The 13,563-nt window shown below is 36.5% G+C and overlaps 1 protein-coding gene across 3 annotated transcripts in view; it reads right to left on the reverse strand.

Annotated features, from left to right (window-relative positions):
- Positions 1 to 738: 738 nt before the first annotated feature.
- Positions 739 to 13,563, reverse strand: part of LOC136341689 (nephrin-like) — a 218,784-nt gene continuing 205,959 nt past the window's right edge. For all 3 annotated transcript variants that reach the window (XM_066286918.1, XM_066286920.1, XM_066286921.1), the window contains exons 12-17: positions 11,657 to 11,769; positions 10,765 to 10,957; positions 6,902 to 7,132; positions 3,960 to 4,213; positions 3,057 to 3,226; positions 739 to 2,693 (exon numbers count right to left, since the gene is read on the reverse strand). In XM_066286918.1, the coding sequence (XP_066143015.1) occupies positions 2,594 to 2,693; positions 3,057 to 3,226; positions 3,960 to 4,213; positions 6,902 to 7,132; positions 10,765 to 10,957; positions 11,657 to 11,769 (1,061 nt within the window). In that variant the 3' untranslated portion in view covers positions 739 to 2,593. The remainder of the gene's footprint in view (positions 2,694 to 3,056; positions 3,227 to 3,959; positions 4,214 to 6,901; positions 7,133 to 10,764; positions 10,958 to 11,656; positions 11,770 to 13,563) is intronic.

The following is a 13,563-nucleotide window of genomic DNA, read 5'->3' on the forward strand; positions in this document are numbered from 1 at the left end:
TAAGCGTGCTTTAAGCTCGAAAATGTGCATTAAAACTTTGTTAAGACATCATATTGGGAAAAAATCGGGTAGTTACAGAAAAGTAGTAAAGTGATTATAATTAATCAGAAAATTTTGAAGTAATGCGGTCGCATTGAAAACGGTCAAACTAAGACATGTTAGGCAAAATTGTAATCGGATAAATGCCATTTTGTGGAAAATACTTATCATTTACTAATGCATTTTGGCGAAAAAATCTCACACGAAGGCTCAGAAGCGAATTTTAAAATTTTTCATTCAGATGGTTATTAACAAGAATAAAAACGTTAATTACATGTTTTTGAGAATAAAATCGTTAGTGAAAAAACAAGAAATGCTAGGGCTTGATGCAACTTAATTTTTTTGCGAAAGAACGCAAGGATATTAGTTTGAAGATTCAGATATGGATAGATGGGACTCCCTTCCTGAAACCCGTTTGTCCAGCATGGATTTTATCAATGCCGATTTAAAATCAAAAGTGATTTTTGCATTGACTGTATTTGAAATTGCAACCGACCAACTCAGGATTTCTTTTATTAACTGCGCGAAACCATTACACATTCCACTCTTACAGAAAATGAGTCTTGAACCAAACGCAGAAATTGCTCAGTTTCCTTGGACATGGTTTATTTACCACTCGCTTCTCAGATGGAGAGTTGACGGAATTAAGAACGTACGGTGGTTACATGAGATATAAGGAGGAGGAAAGAAACACAAAAATTAATTGTACATTTATATTTTAAATTTCTGAAATATTTTTAAGAATCTTAATAAAACAACAGAGATACACTTTGTACATAAATTAGTTACAAAAAAATATTCGGGCGTGTAAACACTTTCGAGGGTCGTATTTACAAGGCAGAGAATATTCTTGTCATTCACAATAATGTACAACCATATTTACACTTTCTTGGTATAGTTGACTGCAACCAAAAGTTAATAAAAGAACTGAATGGAATTTTGAAAGTTTTATGTTCGAAAATGCATGAGGGTCGTTACGTTTTTGAACGGAAAATAAATTTGAGTTTTGTTATCATAATATGTATAAGTATACGTCGTTATAAATTCTCAATATTCAATGATTTCTTTAATATTATCACATTTACTTTAATTATTTTAGCTAATAAAGTACAAATTTTATTTACAGATTTATTTACATTGCCTATTTATAAATGTCCTATATAAATATTGAAACAGTTCATTTCTTAATTTTAACATTATCGATTTCAGCTTAGTGATCAAAAACCCACATCACACTCAAACTTCTTTATTTAGTATATTTATTAGAGAATTTGAAAAACTGCTAAATATAGATATAGGTACTATATCAGGAAAACTATATTTTCAACGATAAAAGAAATCTTTATTATGCCAGTAATTAGAATATTTAATTCATTTTTGTGGAGTACACGAACGATATGTCAATATATTAAAAACAGGCGTTTCTTTCAGAAAACGGTTTTCACATTGCCACAACACATCAACAATAAGTATCTTGGACTATAAAATAACGATTATTTTCAACAAAAATATTCATTTAATATAAAATTTAAGTTAAATCATGACCTGCTTTTGAGCTCCCCCTTTTGCCTACGTTGGCAGTGAAGAATGGCAAATATTGCAATACTTCTAGCTAGTATCAAGCAATTTCTATTTGTATTGCATTTATGCTTATTTAAAATTTAACTTGCATAATAGGAATTTAACCGTATTATCCAAGAACAGTCCAGACACATTCATACATAATAAAAGTTTAGACCCTGTATTAAGGTAGGTTTTTTACTCTAGAAGAGGATAGAAATAATGTTTCTTTGCCTGTAAGAACTTTAGTCATAATAATGATTTGGTCCAGGATCCATATTTTTAACATAATGGCCATATTTGAGTCTATTTTTGTGATATTGCAAAGGTCGATTGTTATGTGAGAACATGGGTTAATGTCTCTGTGACTGCGGGAAGTTTGATTTCTTCGCAGATATATTTTGATTGTGTAGACTGCTTGAAGAAACTTTATAATATCCAGACAAGTTTTTTTTTTATCGACGAAGTGAACGTACGTGCGCGGCCTGCGACGGGATGAAACCTGCCGTCAACTGTTAACAACAAGAACCAAATAGAAATGCTTCTTGGCTTTGAAGCCAAGACAAATTCAATTTATTCACTATTTAGACGCTTCTAACCTGACTTAGCTTAAACCAACATTAATCAAATAAAACTCAAAATAATACCGAAGCAGGATAGGAACAATCTTTTCATTCAGGCTTATTCGAACATGCGGGCGCTCATAACACACCGTTTGCGAAGTAATTTTCGAAATAATTTCCAAACAAAAAATGTACCCACTAAAATAATCAAAAGGGATAGTTCAAATCACTAAGACAATCAAAATACCTCGGCAGCACCTCCGATAACTTATTCCAATATCGCGCTTCAAAAAGACACCACCCCAATAAAAACACTCATAATCTTGCTTGAAAAGTATCACTTTCTCTTAAAACTATAAATACAATTAGTTCAATAGTCGGCTCACTTAAACTAAATCTCCGTCCAACTCTATTTATAACTCAGTCATTTGTCAAACGGTGCTTTCCCTTTTGTTGGCCATAAGCGGAGTCTCTGGAGAGGGTTCCTCTTCAGTTGCTATTGACAATGGTTGAAGAGCTATAGGTGGTTCCCTATCGAAAAGAAATATTTTCAAAACAATCAATTAGGGGCTAGTTGTTGCAACGTGCGCCCTCTATACTTTGGGAGCCACATTCGACTAGATCGATCACTTTGTGAGGGCGCTGCGTAATGTAAGCAAACTGAAGTAAGCGAGTATAAAATCATAACCAACGACACTTATATCTTTGTTCAATGAGAATAGTGCTCGCTTTCTTATGTTTGCATTTTGTCCAGCAGATGTCGCACTTGGTTTTGTACAGAAACCTGTATTGGTATTGAACCTTGTCTGTGCAGGCAATAGGAGGTGCCACAATTGACCAGACATCGGTTTTTAAGAGTCTGCATTGCGCCTACACATTTCCTGCTAATTTCACCTGGTTTGGGTGGATCTCAGTCTTTGTTGCGCAATCGGTCCTCCCCGATACTGCACCGGGTACATCCCTGGAGGCAAATGACTGACAGGGCCGTATTGCCACTGTTGGGGAGGTTGCCGCGGCAGGGTGCACGTCGTGCTGTAGGGGATCATTTGAGCAGGACCAGGAATCTACAGGACATAAAAAAATTGGATCATTCCCACGAGTAGTTTTCGGAAATAAAATGTGACTTCAATAAATTTTCCGGGCAAACATAAAAGTCTGGAAGCCTATATCTTAAAGAGCGTGACAGTCCCCTTATAAGTTAAGACCACTCGTCATCCTGCTCTAATAAGGCCTGTTGCTCGACGTACGTTTTATATATGGCTACTGGAGTTTTATTTAGGAATTTATTTTTTGGAAAATACGGTTGTTCCAGCAGCGATGCTGAATTAAAGATGACGCATTATTTAGGATGAGACTGCGACACGTATTAGGGCATCTGGAGTCGAGTCAGAAAGGAAATATCTGGATCAAGGTTCGAGTATATTATTATACGAATAATATTGAATCCAAGAAAGCATATTTGGTCACGTATTGGAAGATCCGAAAACCGAGGCCAATTGGCCATTTTATCCACGAATAAAAGGGCATTTGTTATGTAGGTTTTAACTTGGATTTGATGCTTCGTCATTTTTGTGCTTAATGGAAAAGCTGGATGTTATTTTATAAATATTGCCCGTTTGTGCACTTACTAAATGCATATCGTTATTGAATTGGACTTTAACATGTTGCAAGTGGGAGATGCTGGGATGGATGGAAGAAAAGGTAGGATTTTAATGCTATCCATCTCGTTAGCCGGGAAATTTTATTAAATTCCTGAAAAGAATGTTCAGAGACGCAATTTTAGAACTTTATCCTTACCATTTTCGTTTGCGCATTTAACTCATGCATGGGCATTCCATTCCTTAAAGTGCAGTATCCCATGTAACCAGAATTGCCGGCTTGATGCAACAAGCTTCTACTGGGTGAGGTCTCGATTGTGGATACATGCTGCTTTCTCCTGGAATAATCCGAGCTCTCGTCTACGTCTATTGGTTGCGGTATTATATCCGGATTCTTTTCGTCACTGTCGCATTCTCCTGCACTGGAGTCATGTTTGGAAATTGGACTTCCACCTAAAAGAGAGTTAATTTCTCTCTAAAAGATCATTTTCAGTAGAATATAATTGAATTGGAAAGAGACAAGTACCGTCCGTCATGATTCTATATGATGCTGCCATTTTTTATTTTCGCTTTGAGCGCTTCGGGGCCGGTAGATCACGGACTGAGTAGTAATCGAGTATTGATAAGTTTACCTGGAAAGTAGTTCCCATGGAAACAATGAAGTTGGCAAATGTGTTGCCTTTATGTTATCGGTTCTATGAACTTATCGTGCCGATAAAGGTGCTTTACAATGAATTTTCAGCACGAACAAATATTATTTAGAACATTTTCTATTAGTGAGTTTTGCGATAATCCTAATGCATCTGAGAAACCAGGGCTGCCAATGAGGATTTGAAGCTTATGTAATTTAGTGCAAATTTCAGTTTGGGAGTGAGGAAATTTTGCACTAAAAATCAAAAACTTTTTGTTTATATTGTAAAAAACCAGTCCCGTGCCAAAAAGAGTCCTAAAGCGGTCCAATGATTTTGCGAAAACTCTTACTCAATTATACTCTATTTGCTTACACTACGGGTTTAAAAACAGCGGAAGGCATTAAAAAATCATCGTTACTTAACACGACGAACAAACACTTTATAATTGTACTTGTTAATTTTGTGCTGCATGTTGTTAGGCTGCTCAATCGATACGCAGTCCACATGAGTCCATAAAAAATGCAAGAATACACTAACGAGTTGATAGTATTTTGTACGTCAAGCTTGTTTTTAACCGTTGGCTAAATCAGCAAAATGGAAATGTTAACCATTTATAAGTCTGTATACTGCAGGAATTTGGAAGTCTACTTCACGCCTCTAGGGAAGCTAATCTATATGTACATAATGTACAACAGTACAGTATTTAGTCCAAAACGAACGCAAACTCCTCTACTAAAATAGATGGTGGTAAAATGGAGAAAATGTACTATAAGCCGGAGAACAAATCAAATTCTAGAATTTGATTCTTGTCTCGGAAATTAACTTTCGAGATCTATTACCACTATTTCATTACTTCTCAAGTTGTGCAGCTCTTTCCGCTTTGAACAATACCTGCATCTTTCGGTATTTAGAAGGTCCCATTCAGACATCTTTTGCTTGGGCGTGGTGCATAAAATTGACCTAAAAAGTGTTCTTGACTCTGTGTGCATTAAAATATTTTTCAACTCCCATACCAGTAAGTCGTAAATAACGTGAGAATAACATAACGGAAAATCAATAATTGCAGGCGAGGGTGTATAATAAAGCTCCAAATCGTGCGTAATATTATTACTTAACAGTGCTGCGACATGCTGACGCAAACGTTATCTCTGAACATTGTTAGCATTATTTAGTCTTAAATAAGTCTATGGTCATCTGGCTCCAAGAGTTCTTATTCGCTTAATGTCATCAAAGAGACGCAGAAAAACTATTGTAGAGTACTCGAACGCAAAGCATGTTACTTCGTTGGATGAAATTACTGACCTCGCCTGCAGCTTGGTTGGAAACTTTCGCTTTGCTCCTAACATACTTAACAAGTTTAACAACTCGTAATCCTCATCGCTCTATAACTATGTTCTACAGTTTGTGCATTATTTTGGAAAGAAAAAAGAAACGGAATTTATTGCTATATCTTGAAAACGAGAGAAATATGTGCGAAAAAAAGAACATTTATAAAGGGTTAATGATCTTAGAAATGACTAACTTTGGGGTGATAAAACGAGGCTTGGCTTCAGGACAATATGGCCCTGTAAATTTTCGGTGAATTCGTCTATCTAGGCAGAGGTCATCAACGCATTAACGCAATTATGAACTTTCTTTAAATTCCTAATCTTCCACACAGCCATGCTGACAAACTCAGACACAAGCTCGGTCTGCAGGCAACGTCAATTCAATACGATTGGATTTTACGTAAACTTAGAACTTCCCCCTAAGTTAAACACAAAGTCTCCAACTCCTGTAAGTTTAACTGTCGCCCTCGAACTGGCCCGCAAGTGGTGTTTTCTTGTTATGGGTCAGTTATTATCGACAAGGGCCGGCACTTAGTGCGAAACCCAGAGTTCGTGTTCTAACTTATTGTTTTCGAATTATCAAAGCTGTCCCTTTCAGTGGTAGTTTGAATTTGAGTTCACGCTGCCAAAACTCTCAAAGAAGGGAAAAAGGACCTCAATACGGCTAATTAAGCAAATCCCTCTCTTGAGGAGTCGCTGGAGATTTTGCATGGCTAAGTAATTCGCCAGAAAACCAGTTCATGAGCAAGATAGTTATGTTAATAAGCTGAAGGAATTATTTTATCTTTACATTTGGCACTAAACCTTTTCCTGAAGTTAAAGCTTCGATAATGCGCGCAATCTTTGAGCTTTAATTTTATGTCGCTCTCTAATATAGAACATTTAGCTTACTTACCCGAGTTTTTGTAAGTGTTCTTCTACACGGAAACATGCCTTAACTATGCAAAAAACATTCCGTAAACATTCGTTTCTTTGATGGGGTAGTAAATATTTATGAGCTGTAGCGTTTGAAATGAGGATTTTTTCATAATTCCAGGCCCAACCAAAAAGAATTCTTAACTTCAGGGCTTACATGAATATTTGATCGGTGCCTGCTGGTAAATATTTGCGTCTTTTCCACACGGCCGCAGGCAATAAATATCGCACCAGTAAACTTTACTAAAAGCTCCAAAAAGTCCTACCTCCTTTATCGCTCAGGGTGGCCCCGCTTCCGCTCCCCCGGTGCTCCAAACTGCTACCGGTAACCGTCGCATTCTTGTGTCTTTGCTGTTGTTTCCTGCGATGGTCGCCCCCTTGGGTACACTGCAGCCTAAGCACCAGAATTACGACCAGGAACACTATGAGAAGGGCGGAAACAACCCCGATTATGATGCTCATTAGTGGGGTGAAGCGAAAGGGAGACCGATGAGAGTCTGGAAACAAAAATAATTATTGTAATACGTTTTTGGGGGCAGATGGGAAAAGAATCATTTATGTTTTAGTTAGGATGGGTCTTGGTGATTTTTAATATTAGAGGGAGTCAATAAAGACAGCAAGACCACTGGTGCTGATTACATTTTCTTTTCGTAAAAAGATTTTCCAGGTTCTTTAGTGGGTGTTTTGATCTTTTCGGACCCATCTTAACGTCGAAGTTGCTGGGCCAAAATGTATGGACTTTAAAATAGAAGTTGCAACGATTTCCAGCGCTGCTCTCTTCGCCGTGACTATATTTGAATATTGACTCAATACTCCATTTTCTTAATTCCGCTATCTTACACAAACACAAACAGCAACCCGCTATTTGATTTGGTTGCTCCTACGATATCATAGCTGCTCCAAAAGGCAGCGAGTTCCGTTAATTCTGGGTCCACTTCCTTAAATCCGCCATAGAGGATTAACAGACAATATGAGGAGTTCGTGTTTTGTCTGAATTTCCAAGTTTTAACCCGATATCGCGTTAAATTTGCTTCAAAATACATTGATATTTAGACGGTGTGGTCTATGGTGACCGGCAAGATCACCTGATTTGACACCGCTTGGTTTCTTGTTTTTTTTTGCCATTCAAAATCGATTAATATGGATTAGAAATTACTTTAAGATATTTTATCTTCAATCGTGACATTTAGTTGAGTTAGACGTGAGTGCGGATTCTTCGCGGTTCGCGAAAATTCCTCGGCGTAATGGATTTTAGATGAAAAACACCTAATTGTACTCTTGAATTATTACCCCTCAATTGCATGAAATCCAGCCAATTTGTTCTCACTCCAACACAGGAACATCTGAGAGCAGGACGGGCTGCTGAATAATGCAAGAAACAGAGTATTGTTTATCACTGTCGTATTTTCGAATCTCGCCACTGTCCTGCAGACAAATTCTAACGCGCGCTTTGGGAATTTCAGATGAGCCCTAAACTGAATGGATCGCTTGGAAGTTTTAAATTTTTAATGATGATTTATGTCACGCTCCGCTATATCGGAGACATATTCGAATATGTTTTGCTGCTGTTGATGACGTTCCTGCATGCTCAATTTAAACCGAGAGATGCGAATTCGTTAACTGCGAGACGTCCGAGGCATATGCAAGCGCCACTGAGATACTGGACGCTATTCTAAATGGTAAATAATTAAGAGATTAGTAGTGTTAAAACCATTATAATTATATGCGGGATATTTATGAGTGTAGTGCTTTTTAGAGCGAAGCTGCATGCGTGCCACATATTGTGGTGGCGGTAACTTGAAATCCTCTTTAAAGCTGGCTGTTTATGTTTTAAAATATTTTATTTAAACCTATTCGTTTTAGCATCCATTTAGAATTCCTAAAGCGTGGCGCTGAATTTGTTCACTGGACACCGTCTCGATTTTAAAATGTACATAACGCTCGGAAACAACGCTACCGTACTCCATTATTCATTAGTTGATTTTTCTCGGTGTAAAATTTACATATTTGTTATTCTTCTTTTTATGAACCTTAATGGTTCGGATGTTTGCAGTGCATATTTCATAATTTGTTTGTTGAAAGCAAACAACTTCGGTGGTTTTATTTATTTCGGCTCAGGTTCATATATGTGTCTATTAACAACTCACAAAGTGTGTGATAACCCCTGGATCGCGGTGTCGATGCCACAGAGTTTGTCAACAAAATGAGAAAAGCGCACGACATAACCCACAGCAATAATCTACAGGGTGTCGCAGAAACAATGGTAGAATTTTTTTTGCTAAAGTCAAACGGTTTTCGAACCAGGGTTTCGGTACAATTCGTCGGGGATCGAGAGAGGACGGGACAATCCAGTAGTAGTGCGTAAAAATGCTTAACAATCTGCTGTACGGCATTGAAACGAGCCTCTTTGGTACGTTCAAACTTTCCACAACACAATATTTTTATTTTATTTTCCTCATTAATTTCGATCGTTTATACACAAATCTCTTTAGTTCTATTTTCCTTTGAACAGATTAACACACGCGACAGAACAAAGCTTTTGACATAAGCCGCAAATATTGCGCAAATATTTAGTATGCCGTAAATCCGTAGTGAGAAAATAAAATATATGGAAATGTACGTAAAATATATGTTTCTGTAGCGAGAAAATTCTGCATTTTGGCGGGACAATGTGGACCAAGGAAGTGGGATGGCTGATGGAAAAACTAAAAATTGTTCACTCTATTGTTGGTTAAATGCGCAGCTGTTGAACCTAAGAAAGCTCTCAAAAGTACCGTTTTAACCCTCTTTTGATACCCGGCAATTTGAAATTTCCAGACCTTCGTGTATTCAATTGATCTGTAGAGCAATATTCGTGCAAGAATATGGCAGTAATTTTAGGAGGATTCTGTATCAATTTTATTTTTCACTCTAAGTGTAGGTTAAAGTGTTTTCGTCAGGGTAAGGAACAACTTTAGTATGATTGTTTTGATAATAACCCTGCTCGAGTTGGAAAATAAATTTATTAACACACCTGATGCCTACATCACCTTATTATTAAATAGTCATAACTCTGATTTAACCGTGCGCTTCAAGACTCTTTAAGGAACTGAGTCGGGATTGAACAATGAGGCAGTATCGGATTTACAAAACATTATCCTGCACGTCTGAAAATCTTTACGGTACTCCTATGTTTTTTATTGGTACTACCAGTCCAGCACACAATGTTCTGCTTCAGTCTTTTATTGTTGGGCTTTTTTGGGATAATCAACAATAGAGAGCCTAAAGGTGGAACATATTCGTTATTGTTATTGAGCTTTTAATCACATATTAGGGACATCAATAATCTCTGTGGCGTGGCCGATTGTGCAATTGATACATTTACCTACTCATGCTCAATTTTATTTTTGCATAAAATTGAAATGGAAAATAACAAATTCGTAACTTTTCCTGACTCCACAATATCATTTTTCACCGCCAGATCTTCAGCAGTTTTTGGGATGAACTCGATACTTCCGGGTCTTTTTACTGATGCTTTATAGTACATACATGGTGAGGCAGCAAAACTTCATATAGTGCAAATTTCTATACATTTTTTACTGAATAGGCGATTTATCTTTTGCGAGGAATGGTTTAAGCTCGGAATTTTTAGTGTTTACGCACAAGTAGATGCAATGAATATGAAACAAGTAATAAAATTACAAGGAAATTTGCAAGCAAATTTCATGCAAATTTCCATTATATAACCAAATTGCTTACAAATTTTCATTTTGTTATTTTATTGCTTACTTCATATTCATTGTGCTTACTTCTGTGTAAACATAAGTAGTATCTTTAGTTGATTGAAATTTGTGTAGTTTCGTATAAAGAGCGTTCCAAGGAACTGAGCATAGTGCTTCTCAAATGATGGCTCTATTACGAAAAATAGCCGTAATAAAAAGTGTACTAATGGTAGCACAATTTCTAAAATGGTGTTGAAATGAAATTGCATTGCTGGCGCAAACTGCAGGAGGCAAAACTGTACTAAAGTTAGTACAATTCTAAGGAAGCTTGTAAAAACTAATAACTCGTTTGAGAATTATTGATCAATCCATTTTTGTGGCGAAATTGAAAAAAATAGTCTGACAACACCGAAATTGGTTGCACATACCTCTTTCGGCAGTAAGCTGCTTTTCAGGCATCCTTAAGGTTGTTGTTGACAAAATTATGGGCTCGCTCCTTCCCTTCGCATTATAGGAGTAAATAAACGCCTGATACTGTGCTCCTGGATCCAGATTCTTCAGGGTAAACTTCGGAACAGGTGAAGACATGTTTTTAATGTCTTGACCATTAAAATCCATCAACTAAATCAAGAGAAAGAATATTAATGAAGAGCAAATATTGAAGTGTTTTTAATTTAAAACTTTAACGCCCAAAGAAATGCCGACTTGGTAATGGAAATACTACAAATTAGGTGGAAGAATATCGAGTACGGCTCATGAAAATTTCGATTTTTATGTGTGGTGAAAAGGGTCCGTGTGTAAGTGCAAAAGACAAGTAAATGATTTTTGTAGGGTTCTATTCGCTTTTCCAGAAAGAAGAAAGTTCACGCTTTCCAAGAAAAACGAGATAACAAAAGAAAAAAGCGTTTTACCAAAAAAACCTCTTCGATTATTCCCAAAATACCTTGCAACGGCAATAAAGACGCCGAAGAAAATTCCTCGACTTTAAAACAAATTACTACGGAAAGTTTGTCAACGCAGCCTTTATTCCCGAATGACAATTTAAAACTCCTTGTTAAAACTTCGGTCCCTTCGGTAATTTAAATTACGTTTGACTTGACAATTTGACTTAAATTTTTCCATGTTTTAATCGGAATTTTATTTGGAAGTTTAGCATAAGTTATTTATGAAGAAAGACCGGGAATAAATTGAGTCGGGCTCTTGCATGAAGCTCGAGATTTGCATTCGGCAACTTTAATTCGGTTTCTTTTGAAATGACGTTCCGAAAAAGATTATCCTCTCCAGCCTGCGACGAAAAGTCGACATTTCGGATCAACTTACCTCCAGCAGAAAAGCTTGAGGGATGCCCCCGCTGAATCCTTCGGAACAATGAATCTCCAGCGAGGTCATGGAGATGTTTTGGATAGAGCAATTATGCACTTGATCTGGACGGGCTGAAAGTAAATAAAAAAAAAATTGGTTCGTACTTTCTGAGTTGTGTCAAAAACGTAAATTATACGAACGTAAATAATCAAATCAGGTCTTTGCAATAAAAGTAATTTCCAGAGATTCAATAATCATTCTTGCAACCTCCTCCGCTCTAAGACAATAACATATTTCGAAAGGACTCACCAAGAGAATAAAAATTTACCTTTAAAATTCGTGAAGGCTCATTGTTATTCAGTTAGCACCGGGCTGCATAAAAATGAATCAAACGGTGCATTTGGGAATAGAAGGCAGCCGAATGTTGAATATACATAACATGCATATACATGTTTGGCAAATATAATTGTTCCTGTCCAAAAAACTTCCCCAAATTGGAAGTCTAGAGAGTCTTTTTCAATACACCTAACCCTTTTGGTTTTATAGATAACTGTGAACCGCTGTCCAACTACGTATTGCCCGTTAAGAACATGGAGAAATATTGATACTTCGCCTTTTTTTAACATTCCATTTATTTGTTTTACTGACATAAAAGTGTATATATGAAATGTCGTAAATATCCATTTACGTCATTTCATACGTACCCTTTTATTAAACTTTACTTGCTTGTTATTAAATTATTCATCCCATACGAGGTCGTTAAGAACCTTTACGGCATGCCACGTAGTACACTGACAAAATCATTTTTTTTTGCACTCAATTATTTTTATTTCATTATCGTTGCCGATTTCGGATGTCCTTTAGGGGAATTAGGTAGGAATTTCCATTCTTAACTATTTTCATAGGGAAATTGGGACGATTCGGAACCCAAAGATCCTGCATAATGAATGAAGGATGTGCTCAGAAATTAGCGAGAGATTTGATTCGGACTGTCCACAAAGTTATTGCGTATTTTACAATATAAATGAAATACCGTTTCTTTCGTCAAAAGTGATAACTAAATTAAATAATGCGTAATTCATTTTGTGCAATAACATTTCTACAGTATCAGTCAAAAGTAAAGCAACAAATTAAATTATATCGATATCCTTAAAAGAGGTTAAACGGTTCTCAAAATTTTATTACTAAGTTGAACGAATATTATTAACCAATAATAATAATTAACAAAATAAAAAAAAAAGTAAGAGTTCTAGTTTAAATTATAAAATATTTCTTACAAAGGTTTCAAAAGTACAGCAACATATAACTAAATGCATTTATATTTAGATTATATTTAATATTTTGTAGCATAGCTTTTATTTTATATCACTTCAGCACATCTACGACTCATAGATTTCAATAATGCCATAAGGGTTGATTCTGGTATGGAATTCCAAACTCGAACAATGACGTCAAAGAGCTGGTCACAATTTTGATATTTTTGTGGGTTTTTCTGTCTTACTTTCCGGTCAATGATTTCCCAGAGATTCTCGATGGGGTTTAAATCTGGACTCTGGGCAGGCCATTTCATTACACGAATGCTACGGTCTGCAAAAAATTATTTTATTACCTTAGCAGTATGCTTAGGGTCGTTGTCGTGTTGAAATTCCCACGACAATGGCAAATTTTCTTCAGCGAATGGCACCATTGTGTCTCTTATGATACGTAAATATTGAAATCGGTCCATTATCCCATCAATTTTAATCAGTGGACCCACTCCAGTTTCCGAAAAACATCCCCACACCATCACATTTCCTCCTCCATGTTTCGTGGTGCCACGAGTGTATTTGGGATCAAACTTCTTGTTAACATCACGACGTACCCAGCAAATACCATCACTTGAATGCAAGTTAAACTTGCTTTCGTCCGAAAAAAGCACTGTTTTC

This window comes from Euwallacea fornicatus, chromosome 10, assembly GCF_040115645.1.
Source record: "Euwallacea fornicatus isolate EFF26 chromosome 10, ASM4011564v1, whole genome shotgun sequence".
Lineage (NCBI taxonomy): Eukaryota > Metazoa > Arthropoda > Insecta > Coleoptera > Curculionidae > Euwallacea > Euwallacea fornicatus.